Source organism: Hetaerina americana, unplaced genomic scaffold, assembly GCF_022747635.1.
Source record: "Hetaerina americana unplaced genomic scaffold, ioHetAmer1.1.p SCAF_1, whole genome shotgun sequence".
NCBI classification, from domain to species: Eukaryota; Metazoa; Arthropoda; class Insecta; order Odonata; family Calopterygidae; genus Hetaerina; species Hetaerina americana.
This window is the reverse complement of record NW_027286069.1, coordinates 375,867-392,885: the sequence shown is the minus strand read 5'-3', so window position 1 is coordinate 392,885 and position 17,019 is coordinate 375,867. Positions and strand designations below refer to the sequence as shown.

The window sequence follows — 17,019 nt, the reverse complement described above, 5'->3', positions numbered from 1 at the left end:
GGTGAGTGATAAAAGATAGAGGTAGATTATTAGAGAAGATAGATAGAGATTGTTAGTAGAAATTAAAGTTGAACCAACAAACTTTGCCATTATTAAGGCATACATGTCTCCGGTAAATATAAGAAGGAAGAAATATACAGTGTATACTATCAGTTAGAGGACATAATGACAGGTGTTCCTGGAGAGAAACATTTGATAGTGATAGGGGATTGGAACACAATGGTCAGAGAAGGAAGAGATGGTAGTTAGATAGGTATCTATTGTTCAAAACAAGACACGGGGAGAAAGCAATATAGTTCTGCAGGAGCAAGGGTTTGGCATAACAAAGACTTGGTTTAAATGATACAAAAGGTGTAGGTATACGTGGGTCATTCAATAATTCCTTATAAAATCCAAGAGATGGTGCTCATACGAGGGTCATCCGGAAAGTAGTACCCGTTCGTGAAATAAAGACACAAAAGTAAATATTAACAAACATAAAAAATTTTATTTGAAAGAGGATACTTTAAACTACTTCTCAACATAATCTCCAAGCAAATTAAGGCATTTGTCATAACGTGTGACAAGTTTCTGTATTCCTGCTGCATAGTCCTTCGCCGCCAGCTCATTGAGATACGCGAGGGACCCATCTTGCACAAATTTTTGCATAATGCAGATGGTGTTTAACAATTTCATGAACAATTGTTCGAGAAACATTGGGAAAATGCTCACAGATGTCATCAATTGTGACGCGCCGATCGTTCCTCACGAATTCGTCAACTGAGCTCACCAGTTGGTCTGTAATGACAGACGGTCTCCCCGAACGCTCATCGTCGTGTGTGTTCCCCCTCCCCATGTTGAAGTTGCGACACCACCGCCGAACAGACGACTCGTCCATTACATTGTCTCCATACACCTCCTTTAATTGGCGATGAATATCACATGGGCGAACGTTTCTTGCATTGAGGAATTTAATCACTGCCCTCACTTCACAACTGGCGGCGTTCTCAATTTTTTTAAACATTGTAAACAATCACAGAAACAACACAGGCAATGCTAGCGTCACGCAACTTGGCTCAGAGAAGGCAGACAAGCCACTGAAGCTATCTGACCTCGTCCAGCGGCTACTCGCGTCGTCAGCACTTCATGCGGCACGAACGGGTACTACTTTCCGGATGACCCTCGTAGTATCAGAAATGGTTTGTTTTTATTGAGTTCATCTCTCACCTCACTGCTGTTAAAGTTTGAGCTATATCCATCCCTTGGTTTCATTTTCACAGCCAACAAACTTCCACAGATTATTTATTTAGAAAAATTGAAAAAAAAATTACTTTCGCGCAGTAGTCAAGCACTTTTATTTAAAAGGCTTAACACTGTAAGACATCAAAGCCGAGTTGGGTGAAGTTCATGGCACATCTACTCCTGTGTTTGTGAATTTATGTGTAATTGTGCAAATGTGTTTAAACGTTGGCTGTACATCCACAAATGATGAACATTGTTCGGGAGGTCCATTGGAAGTGACCTTCTCCTAAATGGTTTTGTGTGATTGAATGTCAGGGAAAAGCCCATCAAAACTTAGATATGGGGTGTAGTTATGTACAGCACGGAAGCATGGGCATTGAGGCAAGATAATAGGCATAGCTTGGAGGCTTTTGAAATTTGGTTGTGGAGAAGAATAGAGAAGGTGAAGTGGACAGAAACAAAAACAAATGAGGAGGTGATAGGTATGGTGGGCAAGGAGAGGGGATTGTTGGGAGAAATCATAAGGAGGCAGGAAAAATGGATGAAGGGCATTTTGATCGGCAGTGGAATGTTGGAGACTGTAATAGAGGGGAGAATGTTAGGCAAATGAGGAAAGGGCAGGAATAGGATAGGGGCGTTGGACGGGATGAAGGGAAGAAGGAAATATATAGAGATGAAGGGGGACTTATTTTTGTGTTGGAGGTCAGGTTGTGTTTTGTGTGAAAGGCAAAGGAATTATTGCATCACTGCTGTGAAGACTGTGTCTATCCTAAACCTGCCTCGACAGTTAGGTTATCAATAATAATAGTAATGTCAAAATGTGGGATTTTAGGTTGTGTTTTGTTAGGATAGGCTAGGAAATGCATTGTTGTACCATTGTACAGGTAGTGCTTATCCAAAACCACCTTAAATTTTACAATGCTAATAATAATAATATGTATGCTAATATTGAAAATTTTTCCTATAAGGTCTGTAAAAACAGTTCCATTAGAAGGACAATGAAAGAAATGTCAAAAGACTGAAACTCATGGATGTTTAGGGGGCAAGAGGTGGCACCTTCATAAAGAATGAATTGATTCTTCTTCTGCTGATGAAGGGCCCCTTTTGACTAGGTTATGTGCTATGCCCCTTGAACCCAAAACATCTGTGAGTTTCACTGTCTTTCAAATCTCTTTCAACTATGGATGTTTGTGAGTAGAGGTACCTATGATAAAGAGTTTTGCAGCTTTATTTGTGTAAATTTTTTTGTATCACTGTAGATTCTCCGTAACTCCTGAGCAAACTTGACTTTTATGTTGGTATACCCATTTTATTTTGAATCAATAAACTTGGATAAACCCTGGTAAGGGAATTCTTGAGCATAGCGATTCCATCCCTACCCTTTTCCCCTATAATTAATCTGTCACTTTCTGAATGCTGCCTGGTTTGCATCCTTGCACTCCATTCTAAATTATATTCTTGATGCCCTCTCAGCAAATCCCAGACAACCGAGTGGCTTCTGTCTACTCCAGAGGAAGATGATGATGAACCAGATGGTGAGAGAAGGAGAGGACTAGGCTTCTCAAATCCATTACATGAGCAATTCATGCGTGGTGATGCAGCTATTGGGAATGAACATCGCGTGAGTTGACTTATTTAAAGCTATGGAAGCTGTATTAGTAACTCTTTACTTAAATGTTTAGGGTTAGCCTTATTTATTAGCATAATAATGCTTAAATTTCAAAGTGTAAAAATCATTCTCCTTGACCAGGATATGAACCTGGATCCCTCGATATCTGGCCAAATGCTTTAGCCTGTTAAGCTACTGAGCCATCTTTTTAATACTTTGAAAGGACAATGAGATGTCCTGATTTTTACACTTTGAAATTGTGGCATTGTTATGTACATTAATGGATCAATCCATTACTGTCATGACATCTCCCACTGTTTCTTAGAATTTAGTTTATGTGGTATATTTTCTTTTAGTAGCTCAAAGAATCTGTATTGCTTTGGTAAAAGAGTTCCCTCTTGTTGAATTTTATGACATTAGATTCTCATGTAATTTACTAGATAAAATATGAATATCCATTTGAATAAAATCTGCCCCTCATTCTTCACTTATGGCTATAACTCAGAAAACAACAAATGTATGTTTACCATTGAAAGAGAGAGGAACAATAATATTGATATGTTATTGATTCAGTATTGATATCAATTCCTGGTTTCATTTTTAGAAAGTCTAAAGTTCATCATTCATTGGATTAGGACTTTAAAAAATTGGCTAAATTTCACCTGTTGTGAAGCCATTTTAAAACAATGTCCTGACATTTTGTTATAATTTTTTGCATGAAAAATTTAAATATATTATGTTTATAAGGTCTGTCCAATAAATAAGGGAACTGAGGCCATGAAAACTTTATTTTGCAAAATTTAGTCTACATCAATATTGTCTCCTTCAAAGTACTCTCCATTCGTTGCTATGCACCCATTCTATCTTCCACCTTCATCTGTCGTTGCTATACATTATTCAACTGTTTAAAGAACCATTGGAAGTTCTTGGCAGTTAGGCTTTTTAGTTTTCTCGTCGTTTCTTGTGTCGCGTGGTTGGTGGCTGCGACATCATTGGTGGGAGCGTAGCACAGAATGAGAGAGTCATATTCAGTTTACAAGTCTTTATTTAACCCTTTTCAAGATATGGGGTTCAGGCACCGGGGAGTAGGGATGAGCAAGTGGGGCAAGGCTGGACATCTCTGGTGTGGTCGTATGCTCGACTGACGGACACAGAGACAGGGTATTGGGTGAGGAATGGGTTGTCGGGAGAGGTGCAGGGAAGGGCTGGGTATCTCTGGTGTGGTCGTAGGCTTGACCGGCGGACTCAGAGACAGGGTATCGGGTAAGGAATGGGGTCCTGCTCCAGGAGCGTCTCACTTCATAAGGCATCGCGCCTTCGGGGGGCGGGACTTCAAAGTTGCTACATAGTAGCTACATGGTAGCAACAAGGGAATTGGGTTGCGGACATTGTCTTGTCTTGGTTTCTGAGAACCCACACTGCATCACCATACATTGTCTGGTATGCTGGGGGGTACTCCTTGGGAGAGTTAACCAATAGTGGGGGTTTCCAAGAAACCCACACTACACTTGCTTTATTGTGTCCACATCTTCCTAGTGATGTCCCCTCATCACACTTTTACTTTTGGAGAATAGGAAAGAGTCACAGGGGGCAAGATCTGGTGAATAAGAAGGATGGTCAAAGATAGTGATTGAATTTTCTGCCAGAAACTGGCAAATGATCAATGCTAAATGTGCACCATTTTTGCATATATTTTTTTTAAACCCAAATTTTTGGTTTGAATAGTGAACACTGTTGATTTTTCTAAATTCAGTTCATTAGCTATCTCTCAGACAGTTTTTCGACGATCGGTAAGGACAAGGGACCACACATGATTAATGTTGTCGTCAGCACAGGTGGTTGAAGGTCATCCCGGCCTTTCATTATCCGTGGCATCTTGTTGGCCATCTTTAAAATGCTTAATCCACATAAAAATGGATGCTTTCTTCAGAGCATTATCACCGTAAACAACTTTCCACATATCTGTAATTTCTTGACAACTTTTACTGCATTTCACCGAAAAACTTGATGTTGATTTGCTGCTCCGTGATTTCATCAATTTTCATTTTCATCGAACAGTAAATACAAGGACAACAGAGACTAACATAACTGGCGCAATGCGCTCAGCTCAACGATCCTCCTAGCACAGACGGCCCATTGGGTCTCAGGCAACTAGCACCGCTAGTGGGTGGGAGTATAGTTCGCATCATGGCTGCCAGATTGCACTAGTTCACGTATTTATTGTACAGGCTACGTATAGTTCTTGTATAGTACCTAATGTTTTCAAAGAAAAAATTGCAAGAAGGTAGAATTGCAAGAATGAAAAGTGAAATCATTGAAAAGCGAGATTGGACCATGAGCGTGGCTGCACATACAATTGGCCGACATCAGTGATTTGCACTATCCTCAAGAGCAAGGGCAAAATTACGTAGATAGATGCTTGAGAGGGAGTGACAAGAATATCTGTGTGACAGTTACGTGTGTATCCTCAAGGACGTTTAGAGGTTGCTCTGATATGGATTAATCGGAAGGCAATTGCAATGCAACACTGATAGCAAGAATATTATTTGTGAGAAGAGGAAAGTGAATTTTGCTGACCTCCTCAAGAAGACACCAGGGTCTTCAATGGGCAAAGAAGGAGTATTTGAGGGAAGCTGTCGGTGATTCAAGAAGTTTAAGAGAAAAACCAGCATCCACATGGTTATGAGGCCTGGTGAAGTGGCAATCTTCAGCACAAAGGTAGCAGGGGACTTCATCGGCAACTTCAAGTGGCTTGTAGATTCTGAGGGTTACCCACGACATTACGTTTTTAATTATGATGAAACGGATCTCTTCTGGAAAAATATGCGGAAGCAAACTCATAGAATAGTGGAGAAGAATGCATTTCCCGGCCTTAAGTTAATGAAAGGCCATCTCACCCTGCTATTTTGTGCCAATACAAGCAGCAATCTGAAAATTAAACCCCTGCTTGTTTACAATTCAGAAACTCCAAGAGCCTTCAATGGAGTGTGTAAAGTCCAGAGCAGCTGGCTAAATGTGATGTGGAGGTCATGGGAAAGTATGGGAAACTGTTGCATTGAGAAGCATAACCCTAATAAGGCATTGGTTATGCATGCTACAAATTTATTTAATGATAATGCTGTGTTATATTTTCACAAAATTTTAAAGTAGCAGCAGTCTTTGGACAGCTTTTTAGTAAAAAAGAATCAGGAATGTATCATAAATAATTAATTAATTACTTTTGATTATTTTTTGGTTACTACAAATGGAATTTGCATTCGAGGTTTATTCATTCCGAGATAGAAGAAAAGATGAAGATGTTTAATGACCCTAAACAATGTACACATAATTTTCCAAGAATAAACCTTGTGCATAATTTATTTTTTGCTACGGAACGCATTATTTTATTTTGCATTCATATTTACGGGGGAAATTGAACTGGTTTTTGCTTAACAAGAAAGATTTTGGAATTTAGGAAATAATAAAGTTTTATCATATTTTAATTTGACTCTAATGTAATTGACTATGTAATAAAATACCTTCCGAATGCTAGCACATTTTCATACGCATAAAGTATGTTTTCTTAATACATGCAGTTAAAATACTTCTCATAGGACACAAAGTGAATTTGGTGTAGAAAATATTGAATATCTTTTGTTAATATTTCTAAAAAAATCTTGGTAAGATTCCAAGAAACTGCGGGAGATGCCGCAACTGTAACTTTTGTTTTAACAATGTCATCCACTAATATGCATTTCAAAGCAACAATTTCTGAGTATAAAAATCATTTGCATTGACCGGGATTCGAACCCGGATCCCTTGAAGTCCAGCCGAGTGCTTTAGCCAGTTAAGCTATCAAGGTTTGACAAGACTTAAACCCTGAAACCATGGACATAGAGGGATCCTGGTCAAGGCAAATGATTTTTATGTCTAAAGTTGTTGCTTAGTGAGATGTTTTAAGTCTTCCTGTAACTGTTTTCTTCCTCTATGAATGAATCACAGCTGTTGAAAATGATGAAATTACAGATGTCTTATAAATAAATAACCTCTGCTGAAGTTTGTTTATTTTTGTTGATCATCTGAAATGATTGCTATTTCAGGCTATTGGAGAAAATCCAAGAGGAAGGGATAATGCTAATCGGGAATAAATGGATGGCAGTGCCTTGACGGATAACTTTGGGACATTCAGTAAGTTTTTCCTTACTTTAATCTACTGTATGTACTAATACAAATGAAATATGTTCTTGAGACCATTTTTTGTGGAAATTTGTTTGTATTGGGTACCTGGTGAACAATGGGCATGTGATAATAATAATAAGAATGCCGTAAACCCTCGATAATTCTGACTAAATGAGGTTTGCCAGGATTGGGCGAAATCACAACTGTTTGTGGTTACAACCCACTGGAACATTTCCCACCTCTCTAATGTCGTGGACTGTTGATAATCAGCAGCTTCTAATGACTCCATGTGATGAATTTAAGTCCCTGAGTGTAAGTGGAGCACATTTAAATGTGAAATAAACGAATTGAAATGAAATGTGTTGCAGAGTCTCTCCAAAAATTAAGTCAGATGTAACAGAACACAATGGTTATGCATGTTCAATTACTTGACTTCAGAAAAATGACTAGTTTTCTTTTGTCATTTTCTGTTTAATTACCCAATTCATGATCACCACTGTTCTCCTGCAAACTGAAATATTACCATCCAATATCAGGATATATTCATGCGTATAATTTGTTGGCATTTGAAAAATATTTATATTTAGGGTGCAGCAGTTATCTCCGGACAAATTTCAATTTGAATTTCCTGCCACATCGTAGTTCCACTGGGGGTCGCAATTGGCGCTCTTGAAAGCTATAGGCATCTAGTAAACAGTCATAACCTCAAAATGATGGAGATGTTACGTACAAGTGCGAAGTTCAATTGAAGAACTGCTATTAATCGAAATTGTTCGTGCTGGGCATTCGCCCAGTGAAATAGTTTGATTCTTTGGGCTCAGATCAATTGTTTATGATATTGTGGCTAAGTATAATGCTTCGGAGAAGTCTGGGGAAGGTTTCGCTAACCTGGCAAGGAAAACCTAATTCGAGGAAATGCTCAGGTGTGCTGATTTCAGAGGTATTTTGCAAATTTTTAAGAATGTTATGAAACCGTGGATAGTAACTGTGGCCTTGGGGAGACAATATGCCTTTCAACAGGATGGTGCACCAGCTCATATGAGTCATTTAGTCCAAAACCGGCTCTCAGATAACATTGACATGTTCTGGTCAGAGGAGTTCTGGCCCCCGAATAGCCCGGAATTGAACCCTCTCGACTATTATGTTTGCAGCGTAGTCGAAAGATTTACCCATAAGATGAGGCACTCTAATGTCACATCTCTACGCACCGCTATCGTAGCAGCATTCACAAACATGGACAGTGCTGTTTTAAGAGTGCATGCAATCGATTCGGGACAAGATTGGAGCCAGTCATTGCAGGTGAAGTGGGTTACATTGAGTAATTTTACTCTTGACAGATACCACTACTTGTATGTCAAAGGATTTTCATTTTCATTTGTATTTTAAAAAAATATATTTGCTTTTAAATAAAAGTTTCATTTGTCCAGATTTAACTGCTGTACCCTGTATAAGAAAATTGCAGCAGATGTCTCAACAAAATTTTGTTTTGTTTGAATTAGATTAGATTTTAGGAAAGCTTCTACAAATGAAGGGAGTTAATTATCTGCTGTCCATTCAACATCACCATTAGAGTATTTGTTTGTATTTTTCTTTATGTATCATTCAAATGGAAAGGGATGACTTAGAATTTTCACTTGTCTCTGGTACTCATGAAAAGGCACTTCTATTTCTTTCTTAGGGATCTCCAGAATGCGGATTTGGAATTTTGTAACTTATGAAATGAAATCTTTACAGAGCCAATTCTTTGTGATAACCTTTATAAACTATCCATTTGTTGAATTCTTGTAAGGCAGAGAGAGGTCATTCATTTTTTTCCTTAGAGTTTGAGGTAATCGATATTATCCCATGGCAACACTCTTCGACTTATGGCTTTTAACCAGCATTAGCTACAGAAAACACCCTTTCTTTGCTTATTTTTCTTCTGGAAACATTGGATTCACTTCGTAAGGTTTGCATATTTTCGTCGTATATCTTAAATTACTGTAATTCATGTGCGGTCATCAGTGCCCGCAAATGTTCCATTAATGGTTCTATGTCATTGTTATTAGCACCCTCATGATGCTCCTTTATTGCAAATACTGTGTCTCCTATACTATTGTAGTCAACCATTACTTTCTCTGAAGTTCTCTGTATGCAAGTATTTGGCATGTTTTTGCGGTATATCATGAATTCCAGTGCCATGGACTCCTACACCATGGGATCATTGCTGCACATATTACCCTTGGAAAGCATCTCCCAGGCTTTCATTTTACAACAATCTTATTATTATTTGACAAACCTGCCCAATTGATCTTCTATGAATTTCCCTAAATCTAAGAGCAAATACAGGTAATACCTGTAGTTTTACTCTTTGCCTTCTTTTTCAGATCAGATGGTTTGTAAAGCAATACCGAACTCACTGCAGAAATTCAGTATCTGATTCCTCAAAAAACTTCATCTAGTCTGATTCTCAATGTTTAATGTGTTCTTTTACTGCCACCCTTATTTGATGCCATTGTCAGAAGTTACTTCAGTTTTTGTGCCACAAGATTCTGTAATCATTGAATTCCTAGGTATATTCAAAGTCAAAAAATCACATGTGTAGAAAGAATCAGCCATATAAACACACGGGTTGCTTCTGCAATTTTGCTGGATACTTTTTTGCAGCTTTTAGATGCATGTATTAGCAGAGGGGCAAAATCCTCGTTAGCCCAACGTCTATTAAGTTCGCGGCAGCACAACATGTGCGATGAAACTAAACACGTGACAAGAAATTTTTTTAGGAAGTACTTTCAACGAAGTATGTTCTCTGTTGCTTACTACTGACTAAAACTTGTGATATTATTGACATTTGTAATCAAGGCAACCATTTTCTATGCCTGATGTGGGAAGAAATACTTCATAGAAAGTATTTATCTGGCGAATCGGCTTGCGTTTGTAGGTCGAAGCTATACCCTTGCATCCCTGACCCATAAAAAGATGCATGCTGATTTTAGAGCACATTTTGGAGTAAAAAAGTGCATCTTATGGATTGGGAAATATGGTTTGTATATCATACTGTTTCTCATGAAAAATAGTCTTCATCTGCTTCATACGAATGGGGATATCCACCCATATGATACAAGAAGTAGCAACAACATTCATGCCACTCACTGAGTTTTATAGGCTTTTGTATCTCTCGTCTTGTTTTTTGAATAATTTGTTTGTATCAAATATGTATTTCTTTCCTTTAAGGATTGTATTCATGCATGCAATGAATGTATGGCCTCTGGATTATAAATAAGTAATTCTTCACTTGAAAAGTATTCTGCATCCATATATTATATCATGGGCATATTCATTTTAATTTTAATGATAAGTCTAAACATTGTCTGGTTCCAGAAAGTTTTTAAATGGGTTCTTTTCTTATAAAAGCCATCTTATCAACTTCTTTTAAACAGAGGTGTTTAAGTTATCTTACAATGCTTTCAGAAGTGTCAGGACTCGTAGTTTGAATGTACATAGGGTATTAGTATCATATATTTGATCTGTCTCCAGATTTGGATTCAGGGACAGCATAACTCAGTTTCCATAACTGTGGACTACCACCTTGCGTTAAAAAGAGATGAAAGAGTGTGCATTATGGAGTAATCAATGGGAATTTGCACGTTTTCAAAATAAAAGGTTATGTTGTCAGACCCAATACCTTTGTTAAAGTATATTGTATTAAACTTAGAAGATATTTTTTGTTAAGTATTAGCAAGATTATTTATCTAAAATCATGTTCATATAATAAGTTATATCCATAGTACATTGTTTTCATGTACTCCTAAAAAACCTACTTAGTGCCTTGGTAAATCCTATTAACATCAGTAGAGCATGTGTTATCATATGGTTAGGAAAGCTAGTACCCTTCATGTAAAGTAAATATTCCCATAATTGCAGAATAATTTCACTGAACACAGAGTTATCAGTATTTTGCAGACATTTTAACTTGAGAAAATTTTTCATGCAGATCTTACTCTGGATAAGAGTGGTATCTACCCATTAATTATGTAAACCATAGACTTCATACCATTTATGCTTTTTTTTAGTATTTATTAGTTCCCTGATTTCCAGTGAAATCAACACAGGGTACTTATCATTAATAGTATAACATTGAGGTGCATAATTGCCTATTACATATTTAATCACATTATAGAAGAGTCTAGTGTAGCATTTAGTTTGTTAAAACTCATTCTTATTTACTAATCCTGGTTTGTAAAATAATCAGGCATTCCTTATTAGTTTTACTTAGTTGCAAAATTTGCTCATTAGATACATCATCTATTAAATGTAGCTGATTTATATAAAAATTACACCATATTCCAGGATGACAGTCATCACATCTGACCAACTAGCTTGGCAATAGTTTCCCTCTTCCTTCTGCTAAACTCCAGGGATGCCAGATATCTTTCATTGCTTGGGACTGTCCCACACATTGATTTCTGCATCCCGCATTTATATGCAAATGTCTCACTCGTAAATTATGAACAGGTTTTTGTAGGGTGGTCGGTACTCTTTATTCATGAGAATCAGGTGTTCTGGGCTGCTCTGGATTACTCCCTGCTCACCAACAATAATTGAACTCAAAATCGGGTTATTCACAGTTGAAAAATAATTTTACTGTTCAATAAAACAAGTTCTGGACTTTATTTTGGATTCTCCAGGGTGCATTACGCATGAATGTTGTAATGGCATGTGTCAATTGATTTCTTTGGCAAGTATGAGGCTGTTGGAATCACTTATCATTTCATTACTTTAACCAAATGGTTAGAGGGATGTGAGCACATCTTCAGGCCGTATTGCAGTCTTTTGCACTACCCTTTTGTTATTCACTTTGATTTTGGAAGAAATCCATATGCTGTTAAATCATTGTTTTTAAAAGAAAAACTTGGAAATATGGTCAAAAAGTATTACGTCTGCATTAGAATCAAAATTTGACTTATTCAGCATGCAATATACAATTATGTTACCAGCAATTGAGGAACATCATAAATTGTTGGTATGAGATCCAAAAACTGCTGTCATAGTCCAATATTTTCCTTTATTTTGCATTGAAGCTTTACATTTCTTAATTCATGAATTAGGTACCTCCACTAAGTTGTTATTACACTTGGACAGTGGTAATAGTAACAAGGTTAAAAAATTTTAAAGGTAATGAACCATTCATTAATCATTATAAGAAACTTTTCGTAGCATGTCCTTTATTGTCATTAAAATCACGATGCTGGTAAAGATTTTCATATTCCTCTATTTAATGATAAAGACAAGATGTTTGCATTTTCATTGCTGAACATCTTTACATAAAATGTGTTTCAGTGCCTTATATCATTTTTACGAAATTAAAGGGCCAATTGACTTTCCATCAAAATTCGAACAAGTTTTTATCATTCTGGTGTAATAATTGTACTGTTTAGTTTTGGTGGATGTGCTAGAATTTCACGTGATAACTGTACATCTGTTTTTTCTAGGATTTTGTGATTGATGTTGCTCGGTAATGATATCCTTACACATCACACTCATGACTGTGCTGTTTGGACCATGAAGATCTGAATTGAAGGTGAAATACTATTATTTACTTCTTTGACTTTGTTTTAACAATAAACTGCTGTGTTTTTAACTTTTATATCACTTAAAACTTTCCTGAAAATGAGAAACAAAAACTTATAATATTTTGATGTGTTAATTCCTCATAGTTCTGTGTAATATTTCTGAATATCATTATATTATGGTGTATAAAAATGAGGTATTCATAAGTGTAACAGTATTTATGAACTTCTTATATTTGTGACAACTTTTGGCATTTGATAGCCATCGTTTGAAAGATTGTCTGTAATAAATCTCTGGCTGAGAAATATACTTGCAAATTTGTTTTTCCTTTAATTACCTTTTTCATCTTCCAATCATTTCTCTTCTCCGGAATGAACTTCATTTTATTCCTGCTAATATGTACTAATATTACTAAAAATTGGCTTTGAATAATGCTTGCATCACCTTTCTCACAGCTCTGTTCCTTGTAGAATGACCCAGATATTATTTTAATTTGTTTAATGAACATACATAAATATTCAAACAGTTAACATTGGATGGCAAATGAAATCCAATGCCATGGGTTCATCTTCTCCACAAACTACCTGCTGGTAGCCCAGTAAATTCTGCACTACATTCCTCTCGTACGTCAACCATGTGGTTCAAGAAATGTAAAATATGCAAGGCAAGTGACACTCGCCAATATCCAATTCCTAATTTAAACAAAAAATTGAATGGTTCATAGAGCTATTATTTTGGATATGACCGCAGATTAATAAACACCCAATTTGAAGCTAACTGTTGTGAAGGGGCAGGATGGAAATTGCCACTGGAAGCCAACAAATTTGGATCCAACATTAAGAATTACTGACTTTCAGCATTAATTTCAAGAGGTGATTACATGTGTTGGCTTAGTCAGTGTTGGGGATGATTGTAGTTTCCATTTAATCTCACTCTTTTGTGAAGAACACAATGGCTTCAGTGGATAAAATTTTGGAACTGGAGACCATCAGAGCTCAATATTTTTTCCCAATCAACTAGGTCTAATGTGTTTGCCTCTGGCTCTCTCTGCTTAACTCTCTCCCATATTCCTTTCCTCCCTGGGGCAAACGATCCCATCCCCTTATTTACAATTTGATCCTCTCCCCTTCTAAGGCTTTCCCCTCCGACACAAGTTATATCTGAGTCTGCAATCCCAGGATTTCCCACTGTTTTCCTGTGGTGGGATTTTATCCTGGTCCTGGGAAGAAATACACCCGGAAATTCTGTTTTCATAAATACCAGGATTAATTAGAAGTAGTGAAATTTTTTGTTCGGTTAGAAACTTCTCCAAAGTGTGTCTCAACATTTTCCCTTTTTGTGGGGAATGCTCGCTGGTTGCTTGATTTAATTTTTTCCCAGAACTACTGGAAACTTAATAGTTATTAATATGAGAAACTTTTTTTCCTTATTAGTTTGTCCTAAGCCTGGAATCTTTCTCTAAGTTCAATTTTTTATAGGATTTTTGAGCCGCAACAAGTTCTATTTTTCCATCTTCAACAGCAATGTCCACCTCATCAAACTTTAAAATTTTCTTTTAGGAAATACCACCAGGAAGCAGTTTCTTGAGCTACATGTCAATTTTTAGTATTTTTAATTTGACCATTCCATGTCTGCTGATGGTAACTACAAAATATGGCCTTCTACAGTACACACATATGAAAGGTTTTTATTAAATTTTTTTCAAAAGACTAGTAAATTCATATGAAGCTTTTAGGAAAGGACCGCATGTGGCATTATAGAGAGATAAATATACAGGTACACCTGTAGAAGAGCAGGATTATTAGATAAATGGGCAATAAGTATCTGTTAATATTATTTTCATAATAATAACAAAAATGTATAGTGATATAAGCATGTTGTATTTGTTTCTGTGAAAAAGATTTGAAGAATCTTTGGTATGAAAATCAATCAAGAACTTAATTCTATCCATATTTGTACTACCAATGGTTAGTTGTTACTTTAGAAAATTATAGTATTTTCATTAATATCATCTGCCTGTGTGAATGAAAAGTATCGCTATTCTTAATCATTTCAATGGTTAGTCTCACCCAATCATAGTAAAAGTTAATATTCATTATACATATTGCGTGCAATTGTTACATACTGAGGATGTGGTATTCCGGGGGGTACAGCACTGGGATACTCCCTGGAGGGCCTGGGTTCAATTCTTGGTGATGCCTCTAGGTTCTCCCAGCTTCACTCAAGCTGTGTGATTTTTTGGGTACCTAATCATCTTGGAACACCATAGATGGCGCAGGGAATGGTTCTGGCTCCCATACCCTGCCAATGTGTGAATTCCATACACTGTTTGGTTTAGTACTAGGTGAGCACGACCCTCACCTATCAAACCAACCTGCAGGTTGAAAACTGAGAGTTTTTGTACTACAGAGTCAGGATCATTTTTATAAGTAAAGTGTAAACTTTCACAGTTTCAACTCCTCTCCTATAGCCGTCTCCCTCTCACTCGCATATGTACTTGCACTCACGGAACTTATAAATAGATTCAGATAGGTACTTGATAAAAAATCAGCCAACATTTTTCTCAGTGCCCTAATATTAAATATCTTCCATTGCCTATTACTTCCACTGCTCTAGGGATGATGCCAAGAGAAAAATTCATCTATATCATCTGATATATAAAGACAATAAGGATATAATGTATGTCAAAACAGGAGTGACAACATAATTTAGAGTTAATGAAAAATCTTAAAGTGCGGAAGAAAAAAGAGTGACTCTAGAAGCTCCTTAGATCAATATTGCTTGAAGTTATATGCAGATAGAGCCTTTTCCTTTCCTTGGCTGCACATTTTTATCTGTGAATAATCATATCCAATATATTGCTCTCTAACTTATACCTTTACAATCTTAAAAACTTCATTTATATCATAACTTTATTTATAAAAAATTATATCAATACTTGGTATTCTGTGGAAAATTAGCCAGTGGATGCCATCCAGTAGATACATGTTCCAACTAATATTATATTTACTGTTAGGAACTGGCATCATATCAACTAGCCTAAGTGCTTCAATGTTCAACACTTGCAAAAGAATCCCTGTATGAATGAAGCCAGGTATTTTGAAAAGTGATATTTCACACAGATCCAATTATGAAATGTTTAATAGTTGTCTCATTATTCATTTGCTTCAAAAAAGAATGTTGGATCACGGAGTTCTACTACCAGATCCTGGGATTTAAAATGTCAAACATGGTGTTTTCTGGATTGCAATCCCATGTTTATCATCCATCCTGGAACTAGATGTTTTGAGGAATTCAAGCTCTGATTTTTAGTGATTCGATATATTAATTTTGAATCATTGTTGGGTAATTGAATGTTTAATTTAGTGATTTGACCAATAAAAATACAGCAGTGATCAACCTGAATGTTGATATGATAGGGAAAAATAGAACTCATTCTATACTAGTTAAACTAATATGCAAGAGTATTTAGTTGTTAGTTCATTAAATGATAACCATACATTTCACAATTACATTTATTGGAAACTGGTTACTGAATAGCTTAGATTTGTCTCTTCCTCTCTCTTTCATATCTTCTTCTCTGACATTCGGGAATCGGGTTTTACTGACCACTTATGTCTGTAAATAATTCCTCTTCCCTTTCCATTCCAAAATCCTCATTCAGTTCCAGGTAAATAGTAAACAATTGAAGCATATACCCATGAGCTCCAAACTCATGCGTATCCAAAATTGAAAAAAATGAAACGATTCAACTTATAAATTTTGTATGTATTATAATAATTTTAAATGGTTTCATAAGCATAATTTTACATTATTGTATATTATTATAACATTAGCAAATAATAATTCAAAATTATGAAGTTGGCCCCATTCTTCTATCCCTTGGGGATATGGAAGAACACTGTCCTTTTTCAGATCATAAATTATGTTGTTCCTCTTTCTGTAACCAATGATGGAGGTAAATTCTTGTCATGTTTTAATTCTAATTATGATAAACTTCTGATTAGAGAGCTGCATAAAATCAATCTTTGAACTGATTACGTGAACTCAAAATATACAAGTTTGTATATAGTATGTAGCGGGGATGCTGAAGTCTGGTAACAGAAACTATTAAGAATAAATTTAGGATGAACACATTCCATTTTAAAATTTAACACTGTGCACTCACTTTTATCAATGTTGTGTAATACAACAGCCTAAACAAAGGTTAACCAAATGCCAAGAAACCGTGGGATATGCTACGACAGTATCTTTTAACGTAGTCATCCGTAAAGGTATTCTAAAATTTAGCTACAGAACATTGGATCTGGTTCCATGTGGTCATTCCTATCACATGATTCAAATTAGCCAAACCATTCCGGGAGAAGTTTAACTCTTGATTACCTTCTCCCATTATTGAATGTGACAGTAAAAAAGTATTGAGTCTAGCTAATTACTGTAAATTGACGAGAGTAATCCCTAAAATAAGGTCTCCTCTATTC

The 17,019-nt window shown here is 36.3% G+C and overlaps 1 protein-coding gene across 2 annotated transcripts in view; it reads left to right on the top strand.

Annotated features, from left to right (window-relative positions):
• The window catches only part of LOC139687220 (uncharacterized), a 66,373-nt gene extending 53,539 nt beyond the window's left edge, over positions 1–12,834 (top strand). For both annotated transcript variants that reach the window (XM_071584349.1, XM_071584343.1), the window contains 3 exons: positions 2,695–2,842; positions 6,910–6,997; positions 12,460–12,834. In XM_071584349.1, the coding sequence (XP_071440450.1) occupies positions 2,695–2,842; positions 6,910–6,957 (196 nt within the window). In that variant the 3' untranslated portion in view covers positions 6,958–6,997; positions 12,460–12,834. The remainder of the gene's footprint in view (positions 1–2,694; positions 2,843–6,909; positions 6,998–12,459) is intronic.
• The last annotated feature ends 4,185 nt before the right edge of the window (positions 12,835–17,019 follow it).